This window comes from Phoxinus phoxinus, assembly GCF_949152265.1.
Source record: "Phoxinus phoxinus genome assembly, chromosome: 14".
NCBI classification, from domain to species: domain Eukaryota; kingdom Metazoa; phylum Chordata; class Actinopteri; order Cypriniformes; family Leuciscidae; genus Phoxinus; species Phoxinus phoxinus.
In genome coordinates this window covers 27,167,017-27,184,305 of record NC_136889.1, presented here as the reverse complement: position 1 = coordinate 27,184,305, position 17,289 = coordinate 27,167,017, and the positions used below count along the sequence as shown (strand labels likewise).

At 36.7% G+C, this 17,289-nt stretch overlaps 1 protein-coding gene across 1 annotated transcript in view; it reads right to left on the bottom strand.

The window, feature by feature from the left end:
- The window catches only part of LOC307010858 (CUB and sushi domain-containing protein 1), a 605,591-nt gene extending 588,551 nt beyond the window's left edge, over positions 1 to 17,040 (bottom strand). The window contains exon 1 of the mRNA XM_079635929.1: positions 16,911 to 17,040. Within this exon, the coding sequence (XP_079492055.1) occupies positions 16,911 to 16,968 (58 nt within the window). The 5' untranslated portion in view covers positions 16,969 to 17,040. The remainder of the gene's footprint in view (positions 1 to 16,910) is intronic.
- Between the last annotated feature and the right edge of the window lie 249 nt (positions 17,041 to 17,289).

The following is a 17,289-nucleotide window of genomic DNA, read 5'->3' as shown; positions in this document are numbered from 1 at the left end:
GTATTGAACTATTCCTCAAACGTCGTTTTTTTCACATTTTGTAAGTATGCTCCTCCACCCCTGCTCTAGTGTGTTATGTTGTCCTGCTGTCACGTGACTCAGCGGTGGCAAGTGAAGAAGACACTTTTGGCTGTAGAGTGAGAGGTGGCATGGCGGAAAGAAACAGGAGCGTCGTGTGGAGTTATTTTACAGCTGCAAATGAAAACATTGCAAATTTCGATGTGTGCAAGAAGGCTATTCGCTACTGTGGCAACAACACAAACTAATACAAACATGTTAAAAAAACTCTACTTGGTCCGATTTGTTTTTAAAATAAGGCAGAGAAGTGTAATAAATGGGATACATTTTATTTTGTATATATCTGAACAAAACACTGAACAAAAATCAACTGAAAAATAATTTAAAGTTTTAAAACATTTGCTCTCCAGTTCTCCATGTTACCTTGGCTTTTGGCTTGCTTAGTTGGGGACATTTAATATTCAACAATATTATTGATCTGCCTGCATTGACACCATTATATGAGAACTGTTTTCTAAAGAGCGGCTATATATATATATATATATATATATATATATATATATATATATATATATATATATATATATATATATATATATATATATATATATATATATATATGAACTGAACATCACTGAACTTACTTAAGCTGGACTGTAACGCTATTTTTTTAAATTAATATTATATTATTGTTTCTGAACAAAAACCTCAGACTGAAGAAAAGAAAAATGTACGTTTTAAAACATTCATTGTTCCCAAGTAATAATTTTGTACAAATTCATTATTTGCTAAATCAGTTCATTACAATAATACATTTTATCTTAAAAGTGCTTACTGTAAAATCTGTCCTGGGTTTTAACATATGAATAATTACAGGCACTTCGAGAGCACAAATCACAAAATATTTTAGTGGTCATAAAAATGTATTCATATTTAGCATTTAATTATGCATTCACCTCATAAATCATGACACACTGCTCTCCCCTACAGGAAGTACATTTGAGTTAAAGTCCATATATCAATATCAGTAATACTGACCCTGTATTTACTTGGTATCGGATTGATACCAAATTTTTCAGTATCGCCCACCCCTATGATAAATAAAAAAATTGCTGCCTCAAGAAGCTTTACAACATGCTTTATGGCAGTGCTCTCAAACGCCCATTGGCTCTCGCCTGATTCCTCACAGATTGCGACATGCCGTGTTTCGGTTGATGTGCGTTCGAATGAGAAATGCGCACCTTCACAGAGTGGATCAGGATAACATTTTCAGCGATTAATAACTTAAATTCTACTCTGTACCTCATACAAAACTATTATAAGCTAGTATATCCCACCAGAGGGGACTGCGACTGCAACATATTGTCATTTGGACTACTTTTGGTACAACATTTTTGTTGTACCAAACTCCCCAAAACTCAACTCCCCAAAAGCCATCTTCTGAAGCATTTATTTGTAGGTTTATAAATAAATAAATAAAGCAAAAATAAAATAAAGCAAAGCAATGCTTATCAAATAATTGGTTGGAAATCAAATTCAACATGGGCAATCACTCCCAAGCTTCACTTAAGAACATATTAGTTATGCATTTGACGCGTGGTGTAGGGGAGTGAGCAAATGTCTATACTAAATTTAAAAAAAACCTTCAAAAGGTAAATGTCAGATTTTCTAGCAGCGGCAAGCTCCTTTTATAGCCATCCTTTGCCCTTTTGATCAGTTTGCTGGCATTTACTTGTAGTGTTATGTAAGAGTTTTTCTGAATCCTTTTAGTTTCTCTGCCTGCAGATGTATAGGTCCAAATACTGTCAATGTATCAGTACAGTTTGTACAATTCATGTTTCACTTTAACTCTGTTGTTGAAGTTTCCCACTGTTTCATGGTTTGTAAACCTCACCTGACCTCCTCTAGACACCCTTATTCAGAGCTACTCAAGGCAACAGAACAAAGATGTATTGGAGCCAATGGCCTCGTGGACATATAGCGGGGCCACCTGAGCTCGAGTCCCCCTCTCTCTCCCACCTATACTATCTATAAAGGCAAAAAAAGAACAGAAGGAAGATACGGAGGAGACTGAGCACTTGTGGAAAAATTAGCAGAAATAACAAAGCTCAAAATGGCAGCAGTAGGCAGAAATGTCCCACAAGCTAAAAATTACAGCCTTATGGGTAATGGCTGTACCTCGTGTGATTCCTTTGCCAGGACAGGACCAGCAGGAATGTTTTTTTGTTGTTGTTTTTTTTTGTCTGATTAGTGGCATTACCAGGATGCCAGGACAGGACCAACTGGAATATTTTTTTTTCCTGATTTGTGGCAGTACCAGGATGCCATGTGTTATGGCCAGCTAAAATATTAAAAGAGAAACAAAACAAACAATTGATGAATATAGCCGCGTTTACAAAGAAATTACCCTGAACAATTTGCCCCAAAAAACTTTTTTCCCCAGACCTGTTGCTGTACCTGCACCGTGGTCTAAAGTATACCGTGAAGATTAGGCAAATCAGTCCGGTGACGTAGGATTGCGCGCTACTTTACAGTTCCCACTGGATTTCTTCCTCTGAATTTAAGCTTAATAAAGCCTGAACCTCATCATCGTTCCATCTGTCGTATTTTTTCAACTCCATTGTTGATTTGAATAGGAAACAACTGTTACTGCACTCAACTCAAAAGATAAATAAAAAAATGGTGGTTGAAATAAAAGGCTGCGTGGAGTCAACCAATCAAAATGTGGCATGAACTTAACCAATCAGCATGTTCAGAGCCCTAGTCCCACCCCTAGAAGTTCCTGAACTTTGAAAAAAAAAGTACTACCTCGTGAGCAGGGACTTTCTGAGGAGGAAATATTTACCCGGAACTTCATTTAGACCCTGGTTGCTGCGGTGGAAACACACCGAGTACCACCGCAAAGTCCCTAGTTCCTGGGGAAAGTATTCGGTTGAAACGCGGCTTATGTTTCTAGCAACACAATTCAGCTGCAGGTGTAAGTTTGCCATGAGAACCTTTCGATTACATCAGTCACAATGATTGCAAGATTGCAATTCTAATGAACATTTGAAAATAAATCTCTATGGTGAAAATGAATAGGAACATACTTTAGAACCAAAGCCACTAAAACCCAGTTACTGTTTGCCCCGGGCATTAACAAAATGGCTGTTGAGTGGGCTGAATAGACTTTGGATCTGTGTTTTATATGAAAACGTGTGTGAGAGTTAGACCTTTCAGAGCAACCAAGAAATACTAAAGACAGAGCAAGAGATGAGCGAAAGTCAAAATAGCAGTCTCACTCACTGCATGAGTGATAAGTGCAACATACACCAAATTAAAATGCCTCTGTGATGCCTTCTGAGATAATTACACTTCCATATCCCCTTTCAACATCTTCAAACCACTTGACAAGTCTTTGTGTAGTTCCCCTCCCATTTTTGCATCCGACTTGCGCTGTTTACATGTTTTATAAATGTTGGTGAATAAAAAGAATAGCTGGCCATGCCATGTGTTTATTGAGAGATAATGGTATTAATGGCTAATTCAAGGTAACTTTTTTTGCACAAGGTTGTTTAACAGATTACTGTATTCAAAAATGTGTCATGTACTCAAAACACTTTGCCATAATTTACTCACACAGAAAGTTGTCTGTAATGAGTAGGTTTAGGTGTGTGTGTGTGTGTGTGTGTGTGTGTGTGTGTGTGTGTGTGTGTGTGTGTGTGTGTGTGTGTGTGTGTGTGTGTGTGTGTGTGTGTGTGTGTGTGTGTGTGTGTGTGTGTGTGTGTGTGTGTGTGTGTTTGTGTGTGTGTGCATGTTTGGCTGTACTTGTGAGGGCCAAATGTCCTCACTTACATTGTGAAATATTATGACAATCCACACTAAAAAGGCTTATAAATCGGCCAAAACATTTTATTTTTTTTAAATCTAGTGTTTTGAATGTTTCTGTGATGGGTAGGTTTAGGACACTAAGGCCTGGTTTCAGAGACAGGGCTTAGATTAAGCCAGGACAAGGCATTGGTTCAATTAGGACATTTAAGTAGCTTTTATAAACGTGACCTAAAGAAAAAAAAGAAAAAAACATCACTGGTGTATATCTTAAAACAAAATAATGGCAGTGACATGTTTTAAAATATGTTGCTTTCAGTTAAAAAAGCTCAAACATGCCTCTTAGCCTGGACAAGGCTTAAGCCATATGATTAGGGCATAATTATTAAAACACTATGACAAATTAAGGAATTATTTTACATTCATTTCTATTTTTACGAACAGAGGAGTCAGATGCCATAGATAGAGCTGTTGTTTTTAACACAGAATATTCCTAGGCTTTAGAAAGGCTTTACATGTGGTTTGGTTTGTATTTTTTTCATTCATAGACTCCAAGCGATTTTCGTTCCCTCAAGTCTAGGCCTAATATATTGAGAGCCATACGGCAGTGCTGGAGAAAAAGAACCTTTTTTCAGGTTCCCGTGTGCTATATAAAACATAGGAAACACAAGACCCTGAGAACATGACCCTTTTTCATGTGTTCCTCATGTGCCATAAATATGGGCGTCATATACTGACGCTTTTGACAAATCGTCTACATCCAACGCACATGGCACCCTTTAGCGTCAATATGAGACGCAGATAGATATGGGCCAGAAGGCGCCTCCTAGCGGTCTAACCCTAACCCTACCCCAGACCTAAACCCAACCATAACCGAACAAAGCTCTGTGCGTGTCATATTGACGCTAAAGGGTGCCATGTGCGTTGGATGTAGACGATTTGTCAAAAGCGTCAGTATATGACGCCAAAGGATGAGAATGCGTTGGGATGACCGCATTTCAGGAGTTGTATCTCTGTTCTCAAATGTTCTCATTGTTCCACCATATATGATAATAAAGATAACACAATTCAAGATGGACATTTAATCTAACATAATTACAACCATGATCACTGTACTGTACAGTGTTATAAATATGTGAAAGTAGTCTATTTTAAACATCTAAATAAATAAAGCTTTAATTTACCGCCTGCTTTGGGCGGTCAATAATAACACTACATCAAGTGATGTTTTTGTTCATTATCCTAGAAACTGCAATGAAAGCCAGTCTGCCTGCTTTAGCTTTAAGTTAATGGCCTTTCTGCTGCTGTAAGATAGTGTTTCTCATCCGTCAAGAGAATAACCATAGCAACATGTCTGAACCAGCTGTGTTGATTCACTGGATACAAGGTGAAAGAAGGAGTTATTTTCTACCAACTCCTACTTGCAAGTTGCTACTGTGCATGATTTCTGCCGTCCTCTCCCCTTTGTCAACAAACAGACAGTCTCCGAAATGCTCTAAATCAACATAAAATAACACATCTCTTCTTTTCTACAGCGACTGAATCCACATTGATCCCAAAGTTATTATATCACCTGTCCTCAACAACAATCCACCGGACTTCAAAGGATGTAGTATAATTTCAATAACATTACAGGATTAACATGGTTAACAAGGTTACCTCCTTCAAATGAATCATTCACAAAGTGAGCAATACATTATACCTGACAGTAGACAGTAGACATGTTGCCATTACATGCAGTTTATACCATGATACATACATTCATGGATATGAGGACTGCTGTACACTATTTACTGAAAGTGAAGATATATGAAATAATGCAAAAATACAGAGTGGTGCGTGTCCCAAACTAGTCAAAGCAAGGATGCACTTGTTATTAAGGTATTTCTAAACTTATATGTCTAAAACAGTTGTTTATGGTTGTCGAGCAATTTCACAACATGCTGCATCGACATTCACACACTTCATAATACAGTGGATATAAAAAGTCTACACACCCCTGTTAAAATGTCTGTTTTTTGTGATATAAAAACTGAAACAAAGATAAATTAAACAAAAGTCTTATCAGAACCTTTGCTCCTGTAATGTAAAAATTACAACATGACGTTGCTATTGGTCGGAAACCTTGTATGTCCAAATCCGCTACTTTTTTTAGAAAATGGAAAAAAAAACTTTTTTTTTGTTAAATAATTAAATGTGTCAAAGTTGGTATTGTGGCTTTATATATGGTCAGACACTTGCATGAGTTGTTATATTATTAATATTTTACCAAAATCAAGTTCAAATGGAGTTACAGGTTTTTGACCAACGAATGTCTGCAGACATATGTGTTTCATTCAGAAAATATAGAGACGGTGACAATATGCAATGCCAATAAAAACCAAAGTGACAAATTTCAGAGAAAAACATATCTAAAAATAAAAGGTGTTTTATTTTTGGTGTTTAGTCGATCTCCTTAAAATAACTTTCAAATCACATTGATAGATCAAAAAGTAATAAATATATAGACATATAAGTGTGTGTGTGTGCGTGCATGTGAAAGATCTGCACTTGCACTGGGTGCACATATGGGTCATCACGTCTAGAAACCAAAAAAAAACTTAACTGGTAGCCATACAGCATTTGGGAATGAAAGAATCTGTGAAAAAAATGAATTGGAAAGTTGAGGAAGAGCTGTCAAAAACTTGAAATAAAAGGTTGCGCTGTTACATTGAGCCAGCTGTCCACTGAATTATGAATGTTTCTTGGCTCCAGAATCAACACCATTTAAAGATGTGGTGTGACATTTGTTGAATTTAAATATTTGACATAGTTCCTCAAGACACCATTTATGCACAGAAGTGCTTTATTCATCAGCGATGGATCCACATTTTGGCACTGTATTTTTACCAAAGCAATAAATTGAAGTCAACATAAAAATCAAAACTGACTCGGATTCCTGGTCTCCTCTTCAACTCAAACCACCTGCTACCATTCTGGTATGTAATGCCTACTTTTTTAAAGTCTTTTTTCCCCCTACTTCTTAACTATGCTGTTTCACTCAGAAACACAGTATACTGAAGTGAAATGAGTTGCAAATGGTATTACTTTGGTGGAAGGACTTTATGACTAAAAGAAGAACAAACACAGTAAAGCCAGTCATTCATAAATATCAAAGAAAATTGCATGAATAGCCAATGCAAATACATATGAATCAATCAACTAAGTGACATTTCAGTTTAATTAGGGAGTTTGAGTCAATAAGGGCCTGTTTTAAAAACAAAGCTCTCATCAGCCCCTGCTCAATCACTGTTGTCTTAAAACCTTGAATGTCACAATTGCATGTGAGACCTGCATGAGGCTGGACAGTTTCATCACTTCTTGTAGTTTGACAACTCATTTGGTTGTCACTATACTTGGATGATCGAATGTGCACTTGTAATGTACTTCAAATGTTAAAAGTAGATAATATAATGTTAATTAAATAAATGTTCTTAGAGAGTATACTTTCATGGCTCTATTTCTAAACACACTTAAGCACACTTTTAAAAATAAAAAATTATAATTTTAGTGGTGTGTTATTCAATGTTACATTTAAAGTTAATATATTTTAAATGTACTAAATTGCAACTTCAGTATCACAAGAAATGTGTAATTACAAATAATAGACATACAAGATAGAAATGACATTAAAGTATATTTTAGTTTACCATAAATGCATGTCAGTGCATGCAGCAGCACACTTCAACCATATTTCAAAGACAATAATTATGAAATTGTATATGAATCTGAACTTAGTAGTGCACCCTAAAGTTCTTAAAAGCACTCTAAAGTTTATTCTAAAGTAATTTTATATAATATAAATTTCAATTATAATACATTTTCATTTTAACATTTCATTCAGATCACACAAGTATACTCTTTTAAAAATATAATATAATTGTGACATGTCTGGTATTTCCTGTGTTTTCATTGGCTGAATCCAAAATTGCGTCCTATACCCTCAAATAGTTAAAAAAAAAAAAACTATTTGTGGGGACAGCCATTAGTAGTGGTATCTGAAACCACAGTGGACATTATTGAGTGCACTTATTCTATCCCAGAATTCGCTCACTCGGTTTTATTCACTCATTCAAGTGAATACAATATTTGTGAACTAACTTGGGGAATAGTGAATAAGGGTTTAGGGGGCGATTCCATGACTTTACAAAATAAAGAATCACCGACAACTTCTGTCTGGTTCGCAAACTACGTTTCACAACCAAACTCACGCGAGAAGTGATAAGGAAATAACGCAAGATCACACGTGCGTAAGACCGGAGTTCTCGCGAAAGACTGAAATTGTTATTCAAAATTATAGCCTGCAAGAACATTTGCAATCCAAAATGTCTGTGCGCTGATTTGCAGCGAAAAGGAGAGAGAGAATAAAAAACATTATGCTGGAGGAAATGGTTGGGAAGACGAGGGAAGCAAGGATTCTGCAAAGAAAAGTTGGGGATAAATACATAATTTTGCAATGCACTGCTGTTGCTGGTCAAGGAAGTGTTTGTAGCTTTCCTGTAGCTCAAACAGTAGAGCGTTGGCGCTTGCAATGCCAAGGTCATGGGTTCGATTCACAGGGAAAGCAAGAACTGATAAGAAAGTAGATGTGCACCTTGAAATGCAATGTAAGTTGCTATGGATATAAGCGTCTGCCAAATGTGTAAATGTTTGTGCTTTATTTTGGTTTAATATAATTGTAAATATAAAATAAATAAATAAATATAAATTATAATACTGATATTCTGGTCAATAACACCTCCTCGAACATCCCGCTGCCCTGTATCTTGCTCTCTCATTGGCTGTAGGTCATCGCCAATGTAGTTTTCAGTCAGAACACATTTCACACAGCAGGATTTCGAATCGCTGACAGGTCCAGATATTTAGCATGCCAAATATCTCACGGGCGTCGGCGACTCGTCTGCGATTCTCTCAGACCGCGCCTTGGATAAATCAAACTGCGTGTTTGTCATTCACGTGAACGAGCACGGATTTGCTAATATGATTTCGGGCATATCGCTGCTCTCCCTGCTCTTATCCATGGGCAGGGAGTTCTTGGCCAGAACAGAACCAAACCGCCAATCCAAACTGTACGCCAATCCAAACCACACTTCACGAGTTCACACTTACAAATTACCAGATAGAGTAAAGGAGTATCGTGCAAAGTAGGGCTGTAACGATACAGCAAACCCACGATTCGGTTCGTATCCCGATTTCTGACCCACGATTCGATACAAACCGCGATTCTTGCGAGGAGGGAGGATTTTAAAAGCCAAATAAATAAATAAATAGCTAAAGCTATAACTCTGTTTTCTTGTAACAAAATACTTTTGAAAAACAAACAGAACTATACTCCATTGTGGAGATGATTCGAGCATGTTAAAAATTCTTCTGAGGTAACCGAGGCTTACTGTCTGTGCTGTAAACCACAAATAATATATTGCCTATTCCGCATGACCCGCATCTCAATCGCAGGAATAACGCTTGCCACAAAGTGAACGCGCCTATATAGAGAAATGCACACTTCCTACGAATTAGCCTAAGCAGCCATTTCTTTATGTTTTGAATTAACGTTAAATCAAGTAAAAGTATTTCAAGCTTTCTATATAAGTTTCGATTCGTTTATGAGGTGAGTTCCAGTTCACGCGCGCGCCGGTGCCACACACACACACACACACACACACATACAAGCAAACACCGCGCGCTTTGCTCACTTGCTCTGGTGTTTGCTTGTGTGTGTGTGTGCTCACGCGCGCGCGTGTGTGCGTGTGGGGGAGAGGTGCGATTTTTTAATAATAATCAAATGATACCGCAGCGATCTTCGAATATTATTTTTGCTTGAAATTCCCATACCTAATATGTAAAAGACCCCGTCACAGCCCTAGGATCTATTCTGGACGAGAAAGATAAGTCTGGGAAGGGGTGTGTCGATCGCGATCTGCCTTCTCACACCGCGACACAGGTTCGTGGATCTGAGTGTCGCGATTTCGGTTTAAATCGTTTTCGGATTGGTAAATCGTTACAGCCCTAGTGCAAAGTACTCCCCCGTATTCCTGGCTGTGATAGGACACAGCCAAGAGTGAGGCGTCGGGGCGGCGGAGGGAAGCTGAACATTGGTGAGTCGGCTACCTGTATATATAGGCCTCCTCTTGTGCTGACTGGATAGATCAGTTGAACGTGTTCCTCCCAAACTTTGTTAATGAAACATAATTTAATGCAAATGAGAACTGACACAGAACACTTTAAACACAGGTCTATAAATACAGGGATAAAACAATGGTAACCAAACTAGACACAGGTGAAACTAATTAAACAAATGAGGACATAATCAGTAACAAAGAAATTCAAGGCCAGTCCATTTTTTTTTGCTTCCGTTTTTTTGCATCTGGAGAGGGTGTTTTCGCTGATGACGGATGCGTGGACAGAGCAAAGGAGCTGAGCCATTGTGAACCTCATCAAAAGCTGGTGAAGGTTAGCTACAGTGAGTTACCAGGACTTCTACAGACACATACTGGATGGGAAGGCTCTGCTCGAAGCATCCAGATCTGACAAAAACATGCTACAAGTTTAATATGCACTGAATCCATTAAAAACACATGTAATCTTTGTATAGTCTATTAAAGTTGCATAATCTAGTCACTGCTTAAGGAAATTTAGCATGAATATGTCCCATATTATATCACATAAACCTAGGCAAATTGAGTGCCAGTCACACAGCCAGTCACAATTAACATTTTATAAAGCTTATTGGCAATTTAAAGTTTAATATCATCCAACATCACTCCAATAGGATTTCCATCTAACATAAACATTTACATTTCTTTGCATTTATTCATTTAGCAGACGCTTTTATCCAAAGCGACTTACAAATGAGAACAATAGAAGCAGTTAAACTAACAGTAGGACAACAAAATGCAAGTGCTGTGACCCTTCTCAGTTTAATCTAACGCAGAACACGTACATTTAAAAAAAAAAAAATGTTATACATAGAACAGAAGAGAAAGTGTTAGTATTACTGGATCAAGTGCTGCTGAAAAAGATGCATCTTCAGCAGTTTCTTGAAAATGGACTCAGCAGCTCTGGTTGTAAATCAATATTTATATTTAAATCAATAAATCAATATTTATATTTTAATTAACACTGTTTAGTAACAATGAGTTATCATTCTATCATGTGTCCCCAAAAATTACGTCTAGTGACCTACAACAGAGCAATAACCAAGTGGTCACCTTATTTAAAATCAGCGGTGTAGCTGGGCTCAAAGGAACGTGCAGTACACTCTCTATTCATATACAATTTCATTCATCCAAGTCTTGATCTAGGTTATGAGTATTATCTTTTTGTAAGGATCATACACAGCAATAAAGATAATTGTTTGGGGCTTGCCATTGTTCCAATTTGACTCAAATTGTCAACCAATGATCAAGCTTAACATTCTGTTGGGGGAAAAAAACATAAAAAAAAAAAAAAATCAAATATGCTACTCCAAAAAACTGATGCATTTTTTAACAACAAATAAACTTTCTTGCTTTCTGCTATTTTGCACATCATGGCTGATAAAACTAGATTAATTAATGTCTGTCCCTGAAAACTCCCCAGATGCCTTTGAACAAGGAATAGCAGCAGTCATTGTCATTAACTTTGATGGCACAGCTGTGACAAAACTAATGATTCTTTCACAGGCTTGCGAAGCAGTGGAAGTGCCTGCAGCATCACTAATTCTTTTGAAAAAGCATGTCCTCTAAAATGTTGAAAATAATGGGAATACAGAAAGTAGCCTTTGAATTGTAGTTCACAGACAGAGAGAGGAGACAGTTGGAGCAAAGGTGTTCATTCACACAAGTACATTAGCAGTGAGGTAATGGGCTTCAAGACTGCATTTCCTGTAATATTTATTTACATGCTTTGTGCAAGGATGTTTATAAATATTGTTGATTTATAATCTGCGATTAAGCTGCACACACAAACACACACACATATAGCCTATATTAGGGCAGTCAAAATTAACGCATTAGGACATGCGATTAATTTTTTTCAGTTTAACGCTTAAAAAATATGCAATTAACGCAACATCCGTTTTTTTCTGTCATGTAGGCTTATTGGGTGCACTACAGTATATGATCATGCTATCATTTATTCAAGTGCATGCTAATAAACCATTCAAGCGCGATAAGGAAAAAATAACTCAAATATGTACAAGAGATGGCTTCGGTATAGTACCACAATCTAACACCTTAGTATAGATATTAAATCGGTACCATACTGGGTTTGAATTTTGGTGCGCTATTGTGTGTAATTCTATTCATTCTCGCAGGTTTCACGTTTATAAAGCGTAAATTAATTAATCAACACAGATTATAACATCAAATCAGTACTTTGCTAACTTTCTTGTGATAAGTAATTTCAGCAGTACTGCCCTCCCCTCTCGATCTCTCAAAATGAGCAAATTGCTTCTGGCTCCAAAAGACATTGCGTCTGCACTATAAAGCCGCTTTTACACAGTCTCCGACAAACAACAAGCGAGAGACCAGAAGTCATTCATTTCCAATGTAGAGTCATATGGGAGCTGCGTGGAATTCCGATCATATGCATATGCGAAAATATCTGATCTAATTTGAACTTCTGCGGGCCTGCGGCTAGACCGAGTGCAAACGACCGACCGGATCTGACGTATTCAAATCAAAACTATGAGTGGGAAGTTCGAATTATGGCAAAATTAATTATTTTATAACTATTAAATCATTATTTATGTTGATTAGCTCTATAAAATTGACAACAAGTTTTTGTAACAAGGTTCGTTGTTATGGGAAGAAGGAGGCGGGAACCGGCGAACATTCACAGATTTGAATAATAACATAAACAATTACAAAAATTAAAGTATAAGCCAGCAGCCCCTCACGGACGACTGCTGGCCACACAAAACAGAAACAAAACACAACATAAAATCAGGCCTGTTCCTCTCTCGATCTTCACAGTCGTCGCTCCTCCTTTATGCCTCCGCTCCTCCGTGAGAGATATGAGACCGGTGCGTCGCGCAGGTGTCGTTCATCAGTAATCACACCACCGGTTTATTTTAGACGAATTGGGGGAATTTGTTTTGTGTGGATATATTCATACATGCATTAGATTAATTTACAGTAAACCATTAATTTTACTATGGTGACTACGCCAAGGGTAACGGTTGCTTCACGACCAATTTCAAAGTTTCATGCTACTGCCGATAGGGAGAGAAAAACGACAATCATATACGAATGTTGGATATTGTGGAAAGGCGGCTTAAGCACACTACCGCTAGCGTGTCGGGACAGCTGACAGAAATCACTTGCTCACGTCAGATCGTTCAGTAGTACTTGGGAGCTCTTTGAGAGACTGTTTTCTTTGCGCTCATTCAACAACGCACACACAAGCCGTGTCAGTTTGGGTTCCACACTGCCACCTAGCGGTGAACTTCGGAATAGCAGCATAAGTACCGAAATTAAAAAAAAACATGATATTGTACAGTTTTAAATAAATTATATCTATATCTATAAAATATGTCAGAATATCTGTGAAGCGGAACTAACACCAGAAACACGCAGACAGAGCGTGCCAGAGTCCTCTTTTGCACTTGGGCGGACAGAAAACACAAAAATATGTCAAACTCCTGTTTTGTCGATTATATTCTTATGCGCAGTCTTAAATGAGTTTAAAAGTGTTAAATGAACGTAATGAGTTGTCAGAAAGGATGTGTCAGATCCGCTTCATGTGTGCAGGTCCTGAAGTGACGCCAGCCTAATAAACCTGCTGTTGTCTGTGTCATTAATGTTAATCAAATGTTAAAAAGTATAGTTTTCAATTATACTCTACTGTTGAATGGCTATAATTAATGGCTAAAATTGAGGAAAACAATGAATGTAATAGACATCAGTATCAGTGATACAGTCCTTTATTTATTGTGCTTAGTAAAACAAACACATTTTTAAAATATGCTACTGTCTTTGTGTTGTTTCTACATCTTGCATGGCTTACACCGCCGTCGGTGTATGAATGAGTGAACTAATGGGTGAATGTTAGGCAATATGTAAAGCACTTTTTGGTGGCTATGGGTCTGTTAAATGCAGTCCATTTACCATTATTTTGGAGAATCAATGTGAAAGTATTACAAAAAATATATACAATTTTTAAATGTTAGGTGCAATTAATGATATATATATACACACACTGCTGTTCAAAAGTTTGGGATAGATACGATTTTTAATGTTTTTAAAAGAAGTCTCTTATGCCCACCAAGGCTACATTTATTTGATTAAAAGTACAAAAAGACAAAACTGTAATATTGTTAAATATTATGACAATTTAAAATAACTGTTTTTTATTTTAATATATTTTAAAGTGTCACATGATCCTTAAGAAATCACTCTTATATGCTGATTCGATGCTCAAAAAACATTCATTATTATCAATGTTGAAAACAGTTGTGTACTCATTTTTTCTTCGGGATTCTTTGATGATTAGAAATATTTCTTTCATTTAAAATATAATCATTTGTCTTTACTGTCACTTTTGATCCAAAAACCCAAAACTTTTAAACGGTAATGTATAATGTTACAAAAACTTTCTATTTCAGATAAATGCTGTTCTTTTGAATTTTCTATTCATAACTGTTTTCAACATTGGTAATAAAAATAACTGTTTCTTGAGCAGCTAATCAGCATATCAATGGGAACATTCAAAGGGATGAAAACCGATGGAAAAAAAGATGAAAAGATTCCTTATTAATATAATTAATATGAATTAATATCACAGCCTTTACCTTTCAGTTGAAATGCCTGCGAGTTTAGAATTTGCTGTTAGCCTCCTGACCATCAAAAATGCATGAAACTAAGCATGTTTGCTCAAAATGACTTGTTCTCCATACGTACAAAGTTTTGAGAAATTTGAACTTTGTGCAGACAAGGTGTAGACATAATAATAATATAATAGTAAGCTTGGATGTTGTAAAAATGGATGTTGCTTGGCCAATTAATGAACATTTCATGCTTTGACAATTGCTATTACCATAGCTGCTGTGTGCCTATAAGATTGGACTAACAGCCTAGAAGGAGTTAGAAAAAGTAGCAAGTAGCAAGACATTATTCCAATACAAAAAGTTTAACAAGAGTTAGGCATTCATATTCCACAATATCTAATAGTAGGCTATAACTCAAGAATAAGCATCCAGTTTGAATTTCCAATTAATCCAGTAAGAATCTATTTGGTTATTTTAGGAGTCATGTTCGATTAGCCTTTGTTCCAAATTACGACAAATTCTAATATACGCATTTCCTTTAGGGTCTTCTGGGTGACACATTAAAGGCAACATCACTGACTTACAAGCTACTTACAGTGGCTCTTATAAAGCTGTTGACTAAACGATTTGTTTAGTATCGTTCACTGTTCAGTGACTTTTTCTGTAAATTACATTGTTACGCCAGTAGGAAGTGTCTTGTGTTATGAGCAAGTCGTTATATACTTTAACAGATTCGTTAAAACGATTGAAACAATTACAGTAAATCATATGAACAGGGACAGAATGATGGATGAGGTTAAGCCACTTTTAGGGGGCAAGAACAAAAGATAGTTTTGAACTTATTTGTTGCTCAAAATAAATCTAATAATTCAGACACATGGAACATCCACAATGGGGCAAATCTAAATTCCACCTTCCAACTTTAAAATAGAATAAAATTATTATTTTTGTACATGTAGCCGGAGTATGAACAAAATATGTAATCTGTCAAATTTATATTACAAAATACTAACACAAACTGCTAAAAGTGAACCAAAAATAAGTTTAGCAGCACAGATAAAACCAACAAGTATCAAAAAACACAAAATAATCTACCCATAGGTGCCTTTATATGCACTGTATAATATTGCTTAGAATATTGAGTATTTTTTTTTGCAATACTGTAAGTATTGTTAAAGTACAATTTAAATACTTGACTAAAATTGTAAAGTACTGTAGATTTTAAGAAACAAAATTAAATACATGAATCATTGCATGGAAGCTAAGGGAGAACGATTTGTTGAGCTATATAAAAAAGATTCCTTGCAAACACACACACACCAACAGCATTAGCAACACTTTAGAACATACAATAGTTGTAGCTACAACAATAAGACGTATATCCTATGAAATTTGTAATCTGTAATTTTGATAAAATAAAGACGCAATGCATTCAACGATTCAAATGTAAAAAATCTCCATATAGCCATAGTTACAAGTGTCTAACCTCATCATAAACATCAGGCTCCTGTCAATTTTATTGTCGGATGTTTTATGTGCAAATTCTTCCTTCTGAATATCAAATCGTAACTCCTTCACAGAATACTTTTAAAATATTTAAATTCGATGATGACAGCCTGCAAAGTCAATCCACTGACATACTATAATAAAATAATGCGTTGAGCCTCAATGGAAACCGTTGGAAGACCACAGACGACTATAAGGCCTTTCTTTACACAATACAGCTGTCTGTGATCCAGAAAAGTTTATACCAACACATCTGTGTGATGTAAAATAGCCTTCGAGCTTTGTGTATATTTTTATTTATTGATATTTTTAGCTTGTAATACATCACATGATGTAATTCTGAGGAAAATAATGAAGCGCGTGTTCTCCCTCCCCTGCTCCCTAAAGTCTAACAGGCATTGTGACAAATAATAAAAAATAAAATTGATTTTATAATCAATCAAAATGCAATATCCCCGTGATTTCTCCGGAGCAATCTTGTCTCTCATTCCACAATCAGACATTCAGATTGAAGTTAAGAAGGTGTCTATGCTGACAACATTTAAGCGTCACCTCCCCGTGTATTTATTTGTAATATATATAAAGGCTATAGGCCTATATTGTGCCATAACTTATTCAAACACTTTTTGCTTGCCATATGCAAGTTTTGATGTGGCTTCGTCAAATGCAAAATCAACGTCCACGTATATTCAAGGTCTGAAATGACTTTTGCAGAAATACCCAAGAGAAGTCCTATTCCTCAAAGGGAATAATGGCAATGACACCCAGCTTATAAAACAGACTTTCAACTTACCGTGAGCTGCGGCAACAAAACCTGCGAAAAGCAGCAGGATGTGCTTCAATGAGCCCATGGTGTCCGCTGTAATTCCACGCAGCGCCACGGTGTCTTGCGTTTTATTCTCACCGATCACAGTAATGCATAGAGATCCAGCTTTGGCAAGAACATCTGACGCCGATGGCACACGGATTCGTCTATATTAGCTCTCATATCACCGAGAATGTCCACTGCAGAGACGAGACACGGTGGTGTTGGAACCAAAAGTGATTCCCTCGCTCAAAACCGTGGAGACAGAATGGAGCGATGAGGCAGTCCGCATCTAGAGGAAGGCACTGGACTCAACCATCATGTGTGATACAGGGGAATATGGATGGAGATCTACAGTCTGGTGCGG